Source organism: Prionailurus viverrinus, chromosome E3 (assembly GCF_022837055.1).
Source record: "Prionailurus viverrinus isolate Anna chromosome E3, UM_Priviv_1.0, whole genome shotgun sequence".
Classification (NCBI taxonomy): Eukaryota; Metazoa; Chordata; class Mammalia; order Carnivora; family Felidae; genus Prionailurus; species Prionailurus viverrinus.
Genome location: NC_062576.1, coordinates 1,919,038 through 1,934,987, shown reverse-complemented (window position 1 = coordinate 1,934,987; position 15,950 = coordinate 1,919,038). Strand labels below are relative to the sequence as shown.

The 15,950-nt window shown below is 59.4% G+C and overlaps 1 protein-coding gene across 4 annotated transcripts in view; it reads left to right on the top strand.

The window, feature by feature from the left end:
- Positions 1–15,950, top strand: part of MAD1L1 (mitotic arrest deficient 1 like 1) — a 320,354-nt gene that overhangs the window by 161,529 nt on the left and 142,875 nt on the right. For all 4 annotated transcript variants that reach the window (XM_047837850.1, XM_047837848.1, XM_047837847.1 and 1 more), the window contains one exon: positions 8,512–8,652. In XM_047837850.1, coding sequence (XP_047693806.1) covers positions 8,512–8,652 — 141 coding nt within the window. The remainder of the gene's footprint in view (positions 1–8,511; positions 8,653–15,950) is intronic.

Sequence of the window (15,950 nt, the reverse complement as noted above, 5' to 3'; positions counted from 1 at the left end):
TGTCTTGTCTTCTCTGGTTGTGACGCGGTCAGCCTGTGAGAGGCTTTTCAGTGTCGTTGATCTTCTCAAAGAACCAACTTTTGGTTTTGTTGATTTTTCTCAATTGTTTTCCTGCTTTCAGTTTCACTGATTTCTGTTCTAATTTTCATCATTTCTTTTCTTTTGCTCGGTTTAGGCTTACATTACTCTTCTTTCTTTCGTTTTCTTTTTTTTTTTTTCAAATTTTTTTTAACGTTTATTTATTTTTGAGGCAGAGAGAGACACAGCATCAACGGGGGAGGGGCAGAGAGAGAGGGAGACACAGAACCGGAAACAGGCTCCAGGCTCTGAGCCGTCAGCCCAGAGCCCGACGCGGGGCTCGAACTCGTGGACCGCGAGATCGTGACCTGAGCCGAAGTCGGGCGCTTAACCGACTGCGCCACCCAGGCGCCCCTCGTTTTCTAAGACAGAAGCTTTGATGATTGATTTTAGATTTCTTTCCTAAAATAGCATTCAGTGCTATCCATTCCCTCGAAGCCCTGCTTTTGCTACGCGTTGTGATAAGTTGGTTTTCATTTCATCTTGTGAAAAATACCGTCATATTTCTCTTAGGATTTCTGTGACCCGTGTGTTATTTAGATAAGCGTTGTTTAATCTCTAAATATTTCGGGATTTTCCAGCCATCTTTCTATTACTGATTTCCATTTTAAATCTAGAGTGCTCTGAAAGCTTACTTGGTATGATTTCTGCCCCTTTCAGTGTGTTTAGTTGTGTTTTACGGCCCAGAGTGTGGTCTGTCTCGGTGAATGTTCCACGCGAGCTGGAGAGGAATGTGTGTCCTACCGTTGGCGTATGAAGTATTTTATCAATGTCAATTAGATCCAGTTGATTGATGGTGCTATTTGGTTCAACTGCATCCTTCCTGATTTTCTGCCTCCTGGATCTGTCAATTACTGATGGAGGGCATGGAAGTCTCCAGCTACACCGGGAGATATGTCTGTTTCTCCTTGAAGTTTTATCAGTTTTGCCTCACGTGTTTTGACCCTCTGTTGTAAGGTGCATACGTGTTTAGGATTGGTAAATCTTTGGGGGAGTATTGACCCCTTTATCATTATGTAGCCCCCCTCTTATCTCCATAGGTGTTTCTGTGTCCTGAGGTCTGCTTGGCCCAAGATTGGTAAAGCTTCCCCTTCAGCTTTGCTGTCTTTTGACTGAGGTTAGCACGACATATCTTTCTCCACCCTTTAACTTTTCTGTCTGTGTTTGTGTATGTGCAGTAGGTTTTTTATAGACATATAATTGGACCCGTTCTAATCCACGTTGACGGTATCTTCCGGTTGGCGTGCTTAGATCGCTCGCAGTGATACCGAGGCACTTTGTTTGGCCGCTGTGATGTGGTTCGCATTTTCCACGTGGACACTTGTTCTTTGGTCCTTTTTGACTCTTCTGTGTCGATGTGCCTTGTTTGGTTTTAGCCGAGCATTTCATGGGACTCTGTGTTTCTCTCGTTTTCTCTGGTAACTCATGAGTTACAGGTCTTAAGGCCTGTGTTGTCATGCTCACCCCAGAACTCGCAGCTTGGCGGAGGTCTGAGTCCGTCCTTAGACGGTACTGTCCCCCCGCACAGGTAGCGCGGTGCCTTGCACCAGGTGTCCCAAGTCCCCTCCCCCCGTCCCTTATGACAGCGCTGGTCTCCTGAGGCCTTGCTACCCCTGCTCCTGTGAGCATTGTCTGTTAGAGCAGGTAAGACCCGGAAGGTGACAGAGACTACTTGCCCCTCACCTGCTCCTTCTCTGAAGCTCTGCCTTTCTTTACACCGATCCGACCTCGGACTGCTACGCGCCTTTTAATATTTCTTGTGGGGCAGGCGTGCCCCGACGGATCCCGCGTGCCGTTTTTGCCCGAGGATGCCTTTATTTCCCCTCCGCTTCTGAAGGGTGACTTCACTGGATGCAGAGTTCTGGGCGAGGCAGGTTTTTCTCTGCTCGAGTAGACGTCCCTCCCCGCCCCGGCCCCGGTCTCTCACGTGCTGCCTGGCTCTGCCGCGATTTCTCCCTCTTCGGTTTTCAGGGTTTGAATATGATTTGCCGGGTGTAGGTTTTTTGGTGTTTATCTTGCTTATGGTCCTCTGAGCTCCCTGGATCTGGGGTCGGGTGGCGTTCTGGAAAGTCTCCCGTTCAGAGGGGTGTTTCCTCTGCTCCTAGCGTCATGGTGCAGAGCCTACCCCTCGCGTAGCTGGCCCTCGTTCTTCTGGGGCGCAGCTTTCCTCATCGTCTCCCTCTCTCTGCGTCTCAGTTGGGGAAGCTTCTGCTGACACGTGTCTGTCTTCGTTTTCTCTTACCCATTTTTGCCCCATCCGTTGTTTCCATCCTCACACTCTTTGCCTGTGTTGTTTTATTCTTTTTCTTATTTTTGACTTGGTTGCTGGCTCATTAATTTTCAGCTTTCGGCTTTTCTAATGTAGACAGTGAATTTATAAGTTTCCCGCTGTGTTCTTTTTTCTTGCATCTTTTTCCCTCCCTTTTATATTTTTCTCGGTTTCTTCTCTTTTAGAGGTTCCTGGGCACATTTAATAGAGTGGGTAATGATATCTTTATCCCTTTGGGAGCAATTTAAGGCTCCAGGCCTCCCTTAAATGCTTTTATTATATGTTATATTCTTTTCCCCCCTGAATTTCTGTTTTTAATTGGTATTTTTTCAGTAGAGAAGTTGAGAAGTCATGAAATCCTGAACGAGTAGGCAGTAAGAAGTTCACCTGTCCCTGCCCCGTCTGCCCCCCCCCCCCCCCCGCACACCTGCCTGGAGGCAGCCAGGGGTCTTGTTCGGCTTGCACAGGCCACGTGGGTGTGGGTGTGCACACACACGCATGGTTTGCTCCCGTATCTCCTTAAGAAAAGTGTTGTGCCCCGCACCTCCTCTGCAGCCTTAGCGTCTCGTAGGTATTTAAGCATCTAGTGTTGGTCGCCGCTCATTTCTTGTGAGTGGGTGACGAGCGGGTTCATTCTGCCTTTTCCTCCCCCACCCATGAGTCAGGCGCCCTGCGATCTCACAGTTGTGGCTGTGGTAGCACGCGGCGCTAGTGCGTCGCACGTGTTCCTTTCTTCTTTCTCGGTCTGGCTTCCGTGACCACTTGCCTTCGGCCATACGTCTTGTGTGCTCTCCTCCAGTGAAGTCGTTGCTGGTGAGCAGCTCCCTACCGCCCCAGACTGTGTGTCGCCGCGGACGGGCACGTCTGGCGGCCTTCCCGTGGCCAGCCTGCTGCGGGGGCCGCATCCACGCATGTGGGTGTCTGCCCTCCCAGGGCGCACCCCACCCGCCCCCGCCCCTCGCGCACTCTGCAAGGTCTGCGATCTTCTGCAGCTGAGGGTGGGCGCTTCTGATCCATTCTGGAAGTTCCACAGCCGTTGTGACCTTGACTGTTGCCCTCCGTCCGAGGTGCCGTTTCTCCCCGATTTTGATAGAAACCCTCTCAGCCTCCCAGTGCTCCCGTCACCCAGCCGCTGCCTCCTCTTTCCGGTTTGTCCTTTGTCTGCTTTCTGCTTTGTTCCTCAGATTTCAGCCACATCTGAATCGCTGTTCTACTAGTTTACGTCTTTGAATTGTTATTTTACCTTGTTGAGCTTTATTTAATTTGCGTTTCGGTTTTGTTTTTGAATTTGCCTGTTTCTTCGATGTCCTGTTTCTCGCCAATAATTTAAGTCCCTTTCTTTATTGTTTTGAGCGTACCGTGCATGTTTTCTGTTTCCGCTTCCGATTATTTTATTACCTGAGTACTGTGGGTCTAACTCTCCTAATTCCAGTGCTTGCTGGTCTATTTTCATTTTTCTTGTGCGATTTATTTGTATTTTTTACCGTTACTTTACGGTCCTTAGAACTATCTCTTTGGAACTTGTTTGATGGGCAGAGCGTGGCCCTGCTTTCCCAGCCGGGATCTCTGCGCGTGCTCCTGCCACGAGCCAGCTCGCACTGTGGTCTCGGGTGCTGCGCACAGTTAATCCGCCGGCAGTCAGCGCTGTGTGTGCCTATGTGGGTAGGTACCACCATCTGTTTCTTTGTAAGGTTTGCCCCCTGTGGATACCGACTTTTTTGGTCCTGGTTCTCTGCTCTCGTCTCCCACCCGGTTCGGGCACCTGCAGGAAGGGACTGATTCCAGTCCCTCCCCGGGAGACTCCTGCTCTGGGCTCTGGGGCCGGCCGCGCCCCCTGGACTCAGGAGGAGCCCAGGAGACTCGGGGGTCAGTTTATGTGAGGGGGGCACGTGCGAGGGGCAGTGTTTGTTAGGACCACGTGCCGGGGTGTCTGTGCCCGGGAGCCCGTGGAGTAGGGCGGCTCTGGTCTTTGGGAACCCAGGAGGACACAGCTCATCCGACACCAGTCAGGGCGATTGTGCGCAGGAGCATCACCTCCCCTCTGGCCTCTGTCCCCGTCGTGGCCTGGCATTGCCTGAGGAGGCAGGCTCTGAGCCCTGAACCAGACTCCGCGGTGCCTGCGGCTGCCGCCGCCTGGGGATTGCTGGGGTTTGCTGTCTGGGCACACGCGGGAGGAGCCCCAAGAGGGGCACCCCAGGGGATCTGTCACCCAGGGTTTGCACCGGTCGGGGTTTCATGTCGGGGGCTCGGTCTGTGATGTGGGTCAGACGCGCCTCCCTGGCCTCAGAACAGGAAGGCTTTGGGCTGGAGGGGAGGAGACGCCGGAAGAGAGACCCCTGACCCCAGAAGAGAGGCCCCAGGGGCTGTGCCTGCTGGATGCACTGGTTTTTCGGACTTTGCCCCTTTCCCCGTGTCCTCCCTCCTTCCTGCACCCTCTCGGGGAAATTACAAAAGCCTGCATCCCGGCCCAGCGTTGGGGGCTGGAGCGCTAGTGTCCCTGGGCATCGCGTTGGTGACCATGGCCCGTGGGACTGCGGAGGCGGGGGTCTGGGTCCCCGGGACCAGCCAGGGGTGAGAGGTGGCAGTGGGGCCTGCTGCTGGCAGGCCTGTCCCGTGAACAGAGCTGTCCTTGGGACAGAGGCAGGATTGGCTAGCACGGCCCGGCCAGTGTGGGCCCCAAGGGCAGGGAGGACAGTGGACGTCGTCTTCCCAGGCAGACCTGTCTGCCCAGCCCCATGGAGAAGAAGTTACCGCTCCTGGTGGAGGGTGCTTTGGGCGGTGGGGAGCGGCCGCGGCTGAGATGCATACCGCCGGGGTCGGGGGGAAGGCCCGCGTCCGGGGCCCGCCAGCGTTGGTTTCGCTGTTCTGAGCTGCCCGCAGAGGGGCTCTGGCTTCCGCATCAGTAGATACAAGCCGGACAAAATAGGGCCTGTTTTTCAAATGCTCTTGGCTTTCCAGAGCATGTCAGCTGGTTGCCACGGATCCTCGGTCTCCACGCCCACGGCCCCTGGGGTCGGCATCCTTCCTGCGGGAGACCCCAGACCCTTGGTGCGTGCGCAGCCCCTGTGCCTCAGCTTCCTGTCCAGAAGGCTGAGGCCTGCCTCGATGGCCACTCATTCCCAGCGTTGGGGCTGGCTGTGCACCGTCACATAGCACCGCCTACCAGCCCTGTCCCCTCATTTCTGCTGAGGAAGGAAGCATTTAGTTTGTCCAGAGCCCCTGGTCTCTGCCCTCCTCAGGTTCCGGCCCCTTACTGGGAGCATTCCAGAGCTTCCAGAAGATTCTTCCTGTCCTTGGTACCAACCTGCCTGCGGGGCTCAGCGCCGGTTGGGGAGGTGGGCCGGAAGACAGGACGGCTGGGCAGGGTCTTGAGCCGTCAGTCCCGCGTCCGTCCTGGAGTCGGGCACTGGCCCGTCAGCCCTTGGTGGGGAGGGAGGCTCCGTGTCCTGGAGGCCCCGGGGGCAGGAGGGCCGGTGACTGTTACCACACGCGAGGCTGCCGGGCCAGCACGCTCCTTCCCAGACGGCTGGGGCGGCGAGGGCGGGGCGGGGCCTGGGGTTCATCTGCGCGTGGGCGACTGACCCTGCCCTCATCCACGTGTGGAGCTGCCAGTGACTCTGTGACCAGCAGGCGTGCTCGAAGTCACACGGGACTGCTCTGCGCCCGGCGGCAAGTGTCCCCTTCTACTTCTTCGGGCGAGTCTCTGAGGCCTCCTCGCGGACCCGATGCCTGTTTGTTCAGAGATTAATCATCGGCATTTGCTCAAGTGGAAACAAAGCAAACTTTACCACAAGCGGAATTGGTCATTAAAAAGTCATTATCAAATAAAACCAGCACACTTGGTCTTTTGCTTTTCCTAGTAATGACAAAGCGACGTCTTTAACGGGAACGAACGACGAACTTGCTCCCAAACGTTTTCCTCCTCGCCGGCCGAGGCGCCCGCAGACCCGATGAAGAGTGCCGTGCTGGAAGGCGGGTTGTGGGGATTTATTGGTCAATCAGGGAGACGATCGCAGCTTGCTCAGGAAGGCAAGTCCCCCCGCCCGGGCCCCCCGGGGCACCCGCACTCTGGTAGGGACGACGCCGGTAACCAGCTCGAGCCATAAAAGTCAATACGAAGATAAAGGATTTCAATAAAATTGTGACACTCGATAAACCTTCCTGTGGAAACAAATTTCCCACGGACGTGCGACCGGTTCCAGTTGGATTTGTAACTTTAATTTCTCGGTGAATTTCTTGTCATCAGCTAATTGTGCAGCCCGTGGCGGGCAAAGACCGAGTCTGAGGCTCGCGAGCCCTGTGCCTTCCTCCGGTCCCACCCGAGAAGAAGGGGCCTCTCCAACCCAGAGGACGTTGAGTGGGGGGGTGTTTCGGGGCCGTGAAGGTGCCTGTGCGGACTGTCCCTTTGGTGCGCCTGGTCGCCCTGCCCTGATGGGACAGCGGCCGAGAGCCGGGCCGGCGCAGAGCCAGGCAGTGCCGGGGCCGGAGAGGGTGCGCCGTGAACCCGTGGAGGTGTGTTTGCCGACACGGATGAGGCCGCTGGGCCTCGTTCACGGGGCGGTGCGTGGACGCTGCATCCGTGATGGCGTCAGCCCTCGGGTCCGCCGTGTGTGAGTGGGGATTAACCCAATAATCTGGGAACTGATGCCGGGGATGAGTGTTCTGGCCTCGGGGCCCCGGCTGGAGCAGAGTCGGGCCAGACCTGGCCCGTGCACAGCCCACCCTTCCTTCCTGGGCTGTGCTGCCCCAGGCAGAGCCCCGGAGCTCCGTGTCCCACAGCAGCAGCATCTCTGGGCGCCTGAGTGCGATATGGACCCTCAGGCCCCAGCCCAGACTGTGGAGCTGACCCCCGGGACACTGGCCCACGTGAAGCTCTGAGACGTGTGCGCCGGTGCACCTGGGTGTCCTGCGGGGTGATGGGATTTTCTCCCTGCGGGCTTCCCAGGTGACAGCAGCCTGCACAATGTGGGGCGGGAGAGCAGGTGCCAGCCCCAGCTCAGGCCTGTGTTAGGGCCGAGGAAGAATCCAGGTTCACAGGGCACGAGAACGGATGGTGGGCAGCCCACAGGGGAGGCAGAGGCTCCTTTCTGGGTACGGGTGCCCTCTGTGCAGACCCTCCAGAGCCGCTCGGCTGCTGGACCTAGGGACACCTCAGGTCTCTGCGACCTTCCCTGGCTGGCCTCCAGAAGGTTGTCTCCCCGCACGAACATCTGAGGAAGGAATCTTCCAGTCCTGGGCAGGAGAAGCCGCCCATGCCTCCCAGGGCTCCTGACTCTGGTTCACACTCAGCCTTAAGCGTTTCTGGCAGGACACCCCTGAGCAGTGGCTTCTCTGTGGAGCTTGGTCCTGATGCAGTGGCATCGGTACATCCTTCCCCAAAACCTGGTGCGTCTTTGCAGGGGGCTCTCCCTTTGTGCAAGAAACGGAGAAAGGGTGCCGGGCCTGGCTGGTGCCTCTTGACACATCTGTGGCCTGAGATTGGGGCCCCAGGCATCCTGGGAGCTGTGTGGGGAGACAGGGAGCTTGCTAAGGCCAGAGCTAACGAGTGGGGAGTCAGGGGCGGTTCGCGTCTGGGTGGAAGGAACGTGCATCCCGCTTCTTGCTCCCACCCGGTCGCCTGCTGCTTGGATGGATCTGTCCTCTCTCCCGACTGCTGCGTGCAGCCTTGCCCAGAGGCCAGGTCAGGAGTCACAGGCGGTGGGGCATTCAAACCCACGGCCTGGCCTGGTCCCGCCACCGCTGTGTTCCTGGGACCGTGTCTGGAGTTTGGCGGCCCCCGGGGCTGGCGGGATGGGATAGAGGGCCTCTGCGCAGCTGGGGCAGTCAGCAGGCCCGGGGAGGGGTCTCTGGCCACCACAGGCCTCCATAGACCCTTCAGCTCGAGGCCGGGCGGTCGTGGGGAGCACCCGGGTCCAGCCCGGCCTTGGCCTGTGCTCGGGCTGCTGGTTCAGAGCCGCTCAGGCCCCATCTTGGCCTCATGGGGCTCTGTGAGGATCCAAACGCCCCTCAGCCCTTTGAGAAGCCACATGAGCCCCCCACCCTCCAGCCCGACAGCGTGCCCACCCTCCTGCTGCCTCCGTGTGGCGTCTGCTGTCACGTCGTGCGTGTTCCTCCGGTGTCCCGTCACCGTCCCCGGCCTGACCGCCTGCTGTGTGTGCCCACAGGAGCGAGACGGCATGCGTGCCATCCTGGGGTCCTACGACAGCGAGCTGACCCCGGCCGAGTACTCGCCCCAGCTGACCCGTCGGATGCGTGAGGCCGAGGATATGGTCCAGAAGGTGCACGCGCACAGCTCGGAGATGGAGGTGAGTGTGCGGGCGGGCCCGGCGCGTGCGGGCTCCGCGCCCCGACCGGCAGCCGGGGAGGGGGGCCGCCAAGGGGCCGTGGCAGTGCTGTCGCGTGCAGACCTTCAGTGGTGGTTTGAATGGCTGTTCCTGCCGCACCCAGCGAGTCGCCGTAAGTATCAGCGTGTTAATAGTCATCTCCTTACGGCACACCTGGTGCCGTGTGAAACGTTACCGAGGAGAGATTTGTGGGGAAGGCTCTCTGACCCCTTCGGTCCTCCCTGGCGTGTTTTACGTGAGAGCTCCCTCTTGTCCGTGTGCCGCGTGCACCCTCCTCACTTAAGTACGAGGCCCGCGGTTCTGGCACCTCCAGGGCCGCGTTTGGGGTGATGGGGTGATGGGGGTGACTTGAGAACCTATGGGCTGGCACGGTTAACCCGTCTCACCTTTCCGGGCCTGCACGCGGTCTGTCTCACCGGCTCTGGTAACCTCCACGAGGGCTCACCAGGGCCCGAGCGGCTGCCTGCAGGGAGGAGCAGGCACAGGGGGGCTGGCCGCCAGGCATTCCCCGGCCGGGCTCTCCGCTCCCTGTCCCTGGCCGTTCTGGAACATCAACAAGCAGGTGGAGAGAAGCTCGCTGCCTTCAGGGGCCCGCGATTGGCAGCCGGCCCCCTTTGGGGAGCGCAGGCAGTGGTTGGGTCAGTGCGCCCTGGGGGTCGGGCCTGGACCCTGTCCAGCCCTTCTCAGAGGCCCGGGTCCCCTGTGGAGAGCTGTGTGCCTCCTGGCCCCCAGCAGGTGGCAGCAGACGAAACACCAGGTCCTGCTCCGTTCAGGCCTGCGGTGGGGCGGGGGGGTGTGGGGGCTCCCCGGCCCTGGCTCCTTCTCTCATCGCCAAGACTCCCCTGGCCTCCCTCTGGTCTCTCTCAGAACCTGTGCCAGGAGAAGAGGAGGGTGTCCTCCCCCTCCTCCCCGGGAGGCCGAGGCGGCTGCCTGGCACATGTCATGGGAGGGTGCGGCGTAGGGGTGGGGACGGGGGTCTGGGGCAGGGGTGGGGTGGCGATGCCCGCCACGTGCCAAGTCTCAGAGCTCCTTCTGCCGGGGGACCCGGTGTCCGACGAGTTCAGTCCCGTGCCAGCTGCCGCTGGCACCGAGGGACTCCTGCTCTCGAGTTGGCCTTGGGACCAGGACCCATCACGCGGTGTGAGGGAGCCGGTGGGGGAGCCCCGTCTCGCCCACTTGCGGTGACGTGTGTCACCCCCACCGAGAGGCCCACGCCGTCTGATCAGGGTGTGGGGTGGGACGCGGTGCTCTGGCGGCCGGAGCAGGGGCAGCCTGGCCGCTTGCCGGGACCGCAGGGGTCCCTGCCACGCACGTGCGCAGAGAGGCGCACACGCAGCCAGTGGCACTTTGTGCGCTTGGAGGAGGGCGGTGGCTCTTTAGCGGGGGTCTCGTGTAGAAGGGACGAGGCGGAGATGCGCCAGATGCCGCGTTCCCCTGCTCCTTCCGTGCGGCCCGTCGGTGGCACGGAGACCGGGCTCACTCAGTGGCCACCTTGCAACTAGCGACCGTTCTCACGCAGGCTCTCCCGTGGCACCAAGACCGCCCCGGTTCCCCCGTGAGAGGCACCCCTGACCCGCTTGTCACCCAGGAGGAGGTCTGGGTTAGGGAGAAGAGGGCCCAGCTTTAGGAAGTAAGCCCATAGCAACACAAGGAGGGGCTTTGGGGGGGGGAGGGGGGTCTTGGGTTCAGGAAAGTCTTGGGGCGAGCTCCCAGATGACGTGGACGTCGTGCCTGCCATCGGCGACACCAGCAGGAACAGGGGGTGGGCACCGTGTGGCAGCTGGAGCCAGAGCGGGGACCCAGGGCCAGCTCTGCCTCTCCTGCTGTCACCTTCTGTGACCGACGTCCATCTCCTGACAGGTGTTGTCCTGTCCTGTCCCCTGGTGGCCCCGTGGGTGGTGACTCTCTCTGCAGAGCAGGGGGAGGAGGGAGAGCGCCCGGGGGCATTTCCCCGTGCTCGGGTCAGGCACGGCGAGGGTCCCGGCTCAGGCTGTGGATGCGGTCCCCCTGCAAGCTAGCAAACAGGTCCCTCGGGAGCTGGTGGGGTCGGGAGAGAAGGGCACGGTGCTCCCGTGCTGGGCCCTGTGGGTAGTGGTGGTGGAACTGTGAGTCGGGGTCTGCTCTGTTTAGTTTTCTGTCCGCTCCCGGGTCTGGGAGCCTCACGGACGTGCCCGAAGGCAGGGACAGAGCCTTACTTTAAGGTGAGGCACCGAAACCCAGATGCTGGCCTGACCTGCGTTTGGCCCCGACACGCTCCCGTGGAGCCGAGCCCTGCAGACCCAGGCGTCCCGTCGATGGAGGGCGGGCACGTGAGGGTGCCGGTGGGTTCACGGTCTTCAAAGGGAGCATCTGCTCTGTGGCGGCCTGAGGGGCCTGGCCAGACCCTCCTTCCATCTCCAGCCTGACCGGTTTGGGGGACGGACCTCCGGGTCCAGACTGTCCCCCGCAGGGCAGCTCGTCACGGGCACGCAGGGTCCCCGAAGCCCTTTCTCCCGTTCTCAGCCGTGGGGCTGCGCTCCAGATAGGAGCCCCCACCCCTCCCTGCCTGCAGGCCTGGGCTGCGACCTCAGCTCTGCCTACGTGCTTCCTGACCCCCAGCGGGCAGGCAGCCCCGGGAGAGGCCTGGGGCCCAGTGTCGGGCTAGGGCTGGGGCGGCCTGCTGGTCCAGTCCAGCGGCCCCAAGGTAGGGAACGGTCATGGGTGCCCCAGCCTTGCCTCCGCTCCCCCTCCCCTGCCCCCCCGGGTCACAGAGGCCGCATGCTGATCCGGGATCCTGTAGGCCACAGAGTGCCGCCCTCCAGGGTTCAGGGGCTGTTTTCCCGTTCTTATTTATTAAACAGGAACGTTTTATGTATCAGGATCTCGGAGAGCTTCAAAAGCTGCTCCAGGGGGCCTGACAGAAGTTTATTAGTTGAGCATCGTGTATTGGCACACAGTGAAAAGTTATGTAACTTCATAGAACCTGGTTGTTAAGGTTCCTTAGTGCCTCCCAGACAAGCCATCCGTCACGGTGCCGATGCAGGCAAAGCGCCGGGGGCACACGGAGGCCCAGGACGAGCAGCCTTGTGCCGAGCGCTCGCTGGCGAGCCCCCGGAGTCGCTCCCGTTTTGTTCAACCGCCTTAAGGAGCCGCGGGGAGCCGCGAGGGGCGTGCAGGGAGAACACCCCCACAGCCCGCGGGGTCTGATGACGGCGGCGGATTAACTCTCCACAGCTCCCCGCCCGCCTGATGGATTGCCGGTCTGGAAGGCAAGGTCCAGGGCGACGGAGGGAGAGAACATCGTTGCCATGCCGCCGCTCGGCGCGCCTGGCGGGGGTGGGCTGTGCACCTCTCTCTCTGCCTCTCCCCACCGCCACCTGCTGCTTTTCCCTTTCGGTTCCGCGCGGCCTCTCTTTCCTTCCTCGTTGTCTTTGTGTTCGGTCCTCACGCTGTCCTTGATGTCTTCTCTCTCTCACCCCCCGCTCTCTGCCACGGCTGCCCTCTGCGCTCCAGCCCTCACCCCGGGCCCCCGTGGCTCCTCAGTCGGGTCGGCGGGTCAGCCTTGTCCGTAAAGGGCCAGGTGGTAAGTTCCGTGGGCTGTGTGGCCACACGGTCGGCTCCGTGGTTGTGGCAGCTGGAAGGCAGCTTCGGGCCATCTGTGGATGGTGGGGGCTGCTGTGTCCCAGTGAAACTTTAGTGGCAAAACAGGTGGGGGGGGGCCTGGAATTGGGAGGCCAGCTGTAATTGTCGGATGCCTGGTCTAGCCCCGGCTCTTCCTGGGACCCCTGGGATGCTGCTGCTTGATGTGAAGCCACCCCAACAGCGTGGGGCTCCCGGGCCCGGTTGGGTGGCACTGGGCCCTACGCGGCCTGTCCAGCACAGCACGCGGTATGCCCTCACACGGGCCGCGCCAGTGGGCCCACCTGTTCGCTGATGGGGAGGATGGGGGCGGGGCGACTTTGACGAGGTCCCCTGCTTCTTTCCAGGCGCTGCAGTTCACTCGCTGAGCTTAATCGGGTGGTTCTAACGTGGAGCACGTCTGAGTCCAGCAGACACGGCCCAGTGAGGCGGACCGGGGAATGCTGAGACTGGGAGAATCCCAGCGGCCCGTCTCTAGTGAAGTTGGCGCCACTTTGCGTGGAGTTTATTTATTCCATTTAATAAAGCGGCTGCAGAGGTTGATAGCGCGCGTCACGAACCTTCCTCCCGTCGACCGAGCTATAAATATGCAGCTCGCGCTGCTCCGATCCAGCATATCAGCCCGGTTTGTTTTTCCAATTTATTTAATTAAAACAGATAACGATGCTGTTGGCTTCGGGAAGGTGTGCGGAAAAATCCCGACTTCGCATGGCGGTGGGTCCGAAAGCGCTTCCCTCTTCCAGGACGGGGAGGATGGCCGCCCCGATGCTACCGGCCGCCCGCCCCGCGCTGCCTCTGCGAGGGTCCGACCGCAGTGCTTGCGCCCTCCTGCCCTGGCTGTGGGAGGAGTGGTTTGGCCTCCGGAGGAACCCCGGGGAGCTCACAGATCCGCGTTACTTACAAACGCATCTGTCGCTCTCCTTGCACAAAGACCTCGGGGTGACTGTCCTGGAAAAAAGTGCCCACAACACAGTGGAAAATCTCGAGGCACCGTTAAACTGTATTACAGACAAGGGAAAAAGCAGGGGTGAGTGAGAAGAGCCAGGCCCGGGGAACCCTCCGCGGGGAATGCTCCCCGGCGTGCAGGTGGGAGACCCAGGGGAGGCAGACGTCGTGGGGAGGCACTGGCTCCTGTGCTCGGGACAGAGGCGGGAGGCCCGCGCAGGACGCCTCACGGAGCCCCGGCCTGCGCGTGTCACTACCGGCCGCCCCGCGGGTCGGGCCGCTGCCCCCTCCTGCGCTCTGAGAAGGGCGGGCGCTAGGCTTGCGGAGCCGGCTGCCGCCAGCTGCGCTGACGTGTGATTGGCCCGTACGAAACGACAGACACCCAAGGGGTGCGGGGTGGTGCCGCACTGACCCCACCGCTGTGGCTCGTCGTCGCCCCTGCGTCGCCCGGCCTCCCCCGCCGGTCATTTTTGTAGCGGGAGCAGAGTGTGATCTGCTGTCTTGGCGGATCCAAGCTCGTGACGCCGAATCATTAGCGTGCTCCTGTCCCCTTGCTGCGTGAGGCCCCCACGTCTCATTGCCCTCACGCCTGGAAGCGAGTACGCTCTCACCCGCGCCGCGTTTCTCCCACGTGGCCCCGGCCGACCGCGTTGCCGCTCTCCCTTTCTGCGAGCTGGGCGTCCTCAGGGTCTGCGTGTCCGTGAGGGTTGGCAGCGTTTTCATGTGTCTTCCTTACTTTTCGCTTCACGCAGTGTCCTCCGGGCTCCTTCGTCTTGTCACAGATGACGGCGTCTCATCCTTTTCTGAAGCTAAATAACGCTCCATCGTGTATGGGTAGCGTGTTTGTCCGCCGTCCACTGGCGGGCGCCTCGCCTCGGCTGTTTGCGTGTCTGGGCCGCCGTGAGTCGGGCCGCGGTGAACCTGGGCGTCCGGGCCTTCTTTGAGAGGGAGCTTTCGTTTCCTTTTGACACGTTCCCAGAACGGGAACACCGGATCGTACGGGTCATACTTGTAGTTTTAAGTTTTTGAGGAGCCTCCCACGGTTTCCCCTGGTGGCCGCGCCCGTTTGCGGTCCCCCCAGCGGCGCACGACGCATCCCTCACCGACGCTCGCCGTCTGTCTTGTTTAGCACACCCGCCCTCGCCAGCGTGAGGGGCACCTGACCGGTCCCGACGTGCGTGTGCCTGATGCTGCGTGTGCTGAGCACCTTGTCGTGGACCTGCCGGCCGGCCGTGTTTGCGGCGCCCTGTCGCGGATTGGCTGGGCGTCCGTGTTCTCGGGCAAAACTGTGCATCCTTTGCCCACTGTTTGTTTGGGTGTTGGGTGATTTGATATCAGGTCGCACGAGTTCCTTACATACGCGGTTGTCAACCCCTTATCCACGTACGGTTCGCAAATACTGTCTCCCACCACCTTCCGTTTTGTCAGTGGTTTCCTGTGCGGGCAGAAGATGTTTAGTTGGATTCAGAGCCACCGCTTTATTTTTGCCTTTGTTGCCTGTGCTTTTGATGTCAAATCAAAAAAAAAAAAAAAAAAAAAAAAACCATCAAAAAGATGAATGAGCCTTTCCTGTTTTCTTCTTGGACTTTTATGGTTCTAGGTTGATTTTGTGCGTGTGGTGTAAGACTAGGGGTCCACTACTGTTCCTTTGCGTGTGGACATCCAGTTTCCTCAAGGCTGTTCCTTGAAGAGCCTGTCCTTGCCCCGTCGTGAATCCTTGACAGCTTTACTTCTGGGCTCCCTGTTCTGCCCCGTCGGTCTGCATGTCTGTTCTTGTGCGGGCGTTACACCGTCTTGATTACTGCGGCTTCGTGGCAGCTTGAAATCAGGAAGTGTGATGCCTCCAGCCTCGCTGTCCTTATTTAAGATTTCTTTAGCTATTCAGGGTCTTCTGAGGTTCGGTACATATTTTAGGATTACTTTTTCTGTTTTTGTGACAAATGCCGTAGGGATTGCATTGAATCCGGAGTTTTCTTTGGGTAATGGACATTTTAAAAAATGTATGTATTAATTTATTTTGAGCGAGAGAGAGGGAGAGAGAGCATGAGCGAGGGAGGGGCAGAGAGAGAGGGAGAGAGAGCATCCCAGGCAGGCTCCGTGCTGTCAGTGCAGAGCCTGACGTGGGCCTCGAATTCACAAACTGGGAGATCACGACCTGAGCCGAAACCAGGGGTTGACTGCTTAACCGGCTGAGCCACCCAGGTGCCCCAGGTAATATGGACGTTTTATAACAATATTAGGTCTTCCAGTCCGTAAGTGTGGAATGACTTTTTATTTGTTTGTGTTTTGTTCGGTTTCTTTGGTCAGTGTTTTACAGTTTTCAGTCTATAGGTCTTTCACCTCCTCCCTTAGATTTATTTCTGGGTATTTTATTGCTTTTTTGATGCTGATGCAGTAGAATTGTTTCCTTTTTCAGATTGTTTGCTGTCAGCCTATAGAAACGCATCTGACTTTGGCGACGTGAGTTACGAATCCCGTGACTCTACTGAATTCGTTGGTTACCTCTAACGGTTTTCTGGTGGCGTCTCATTTCCCGCATGTACGGTCATGTCACCTGCAGGGACAGTTTCACTTGTTCCTTGCTGACTGGGACGTCTGTTTCTTTTTCTTGTCTGATTGCTGTGGCCAGGACTTCGAGTACTGTGTTGAGTAAGCATGGAGACGGCGGGTGGTACCTAATTAATTGTTATCACGAA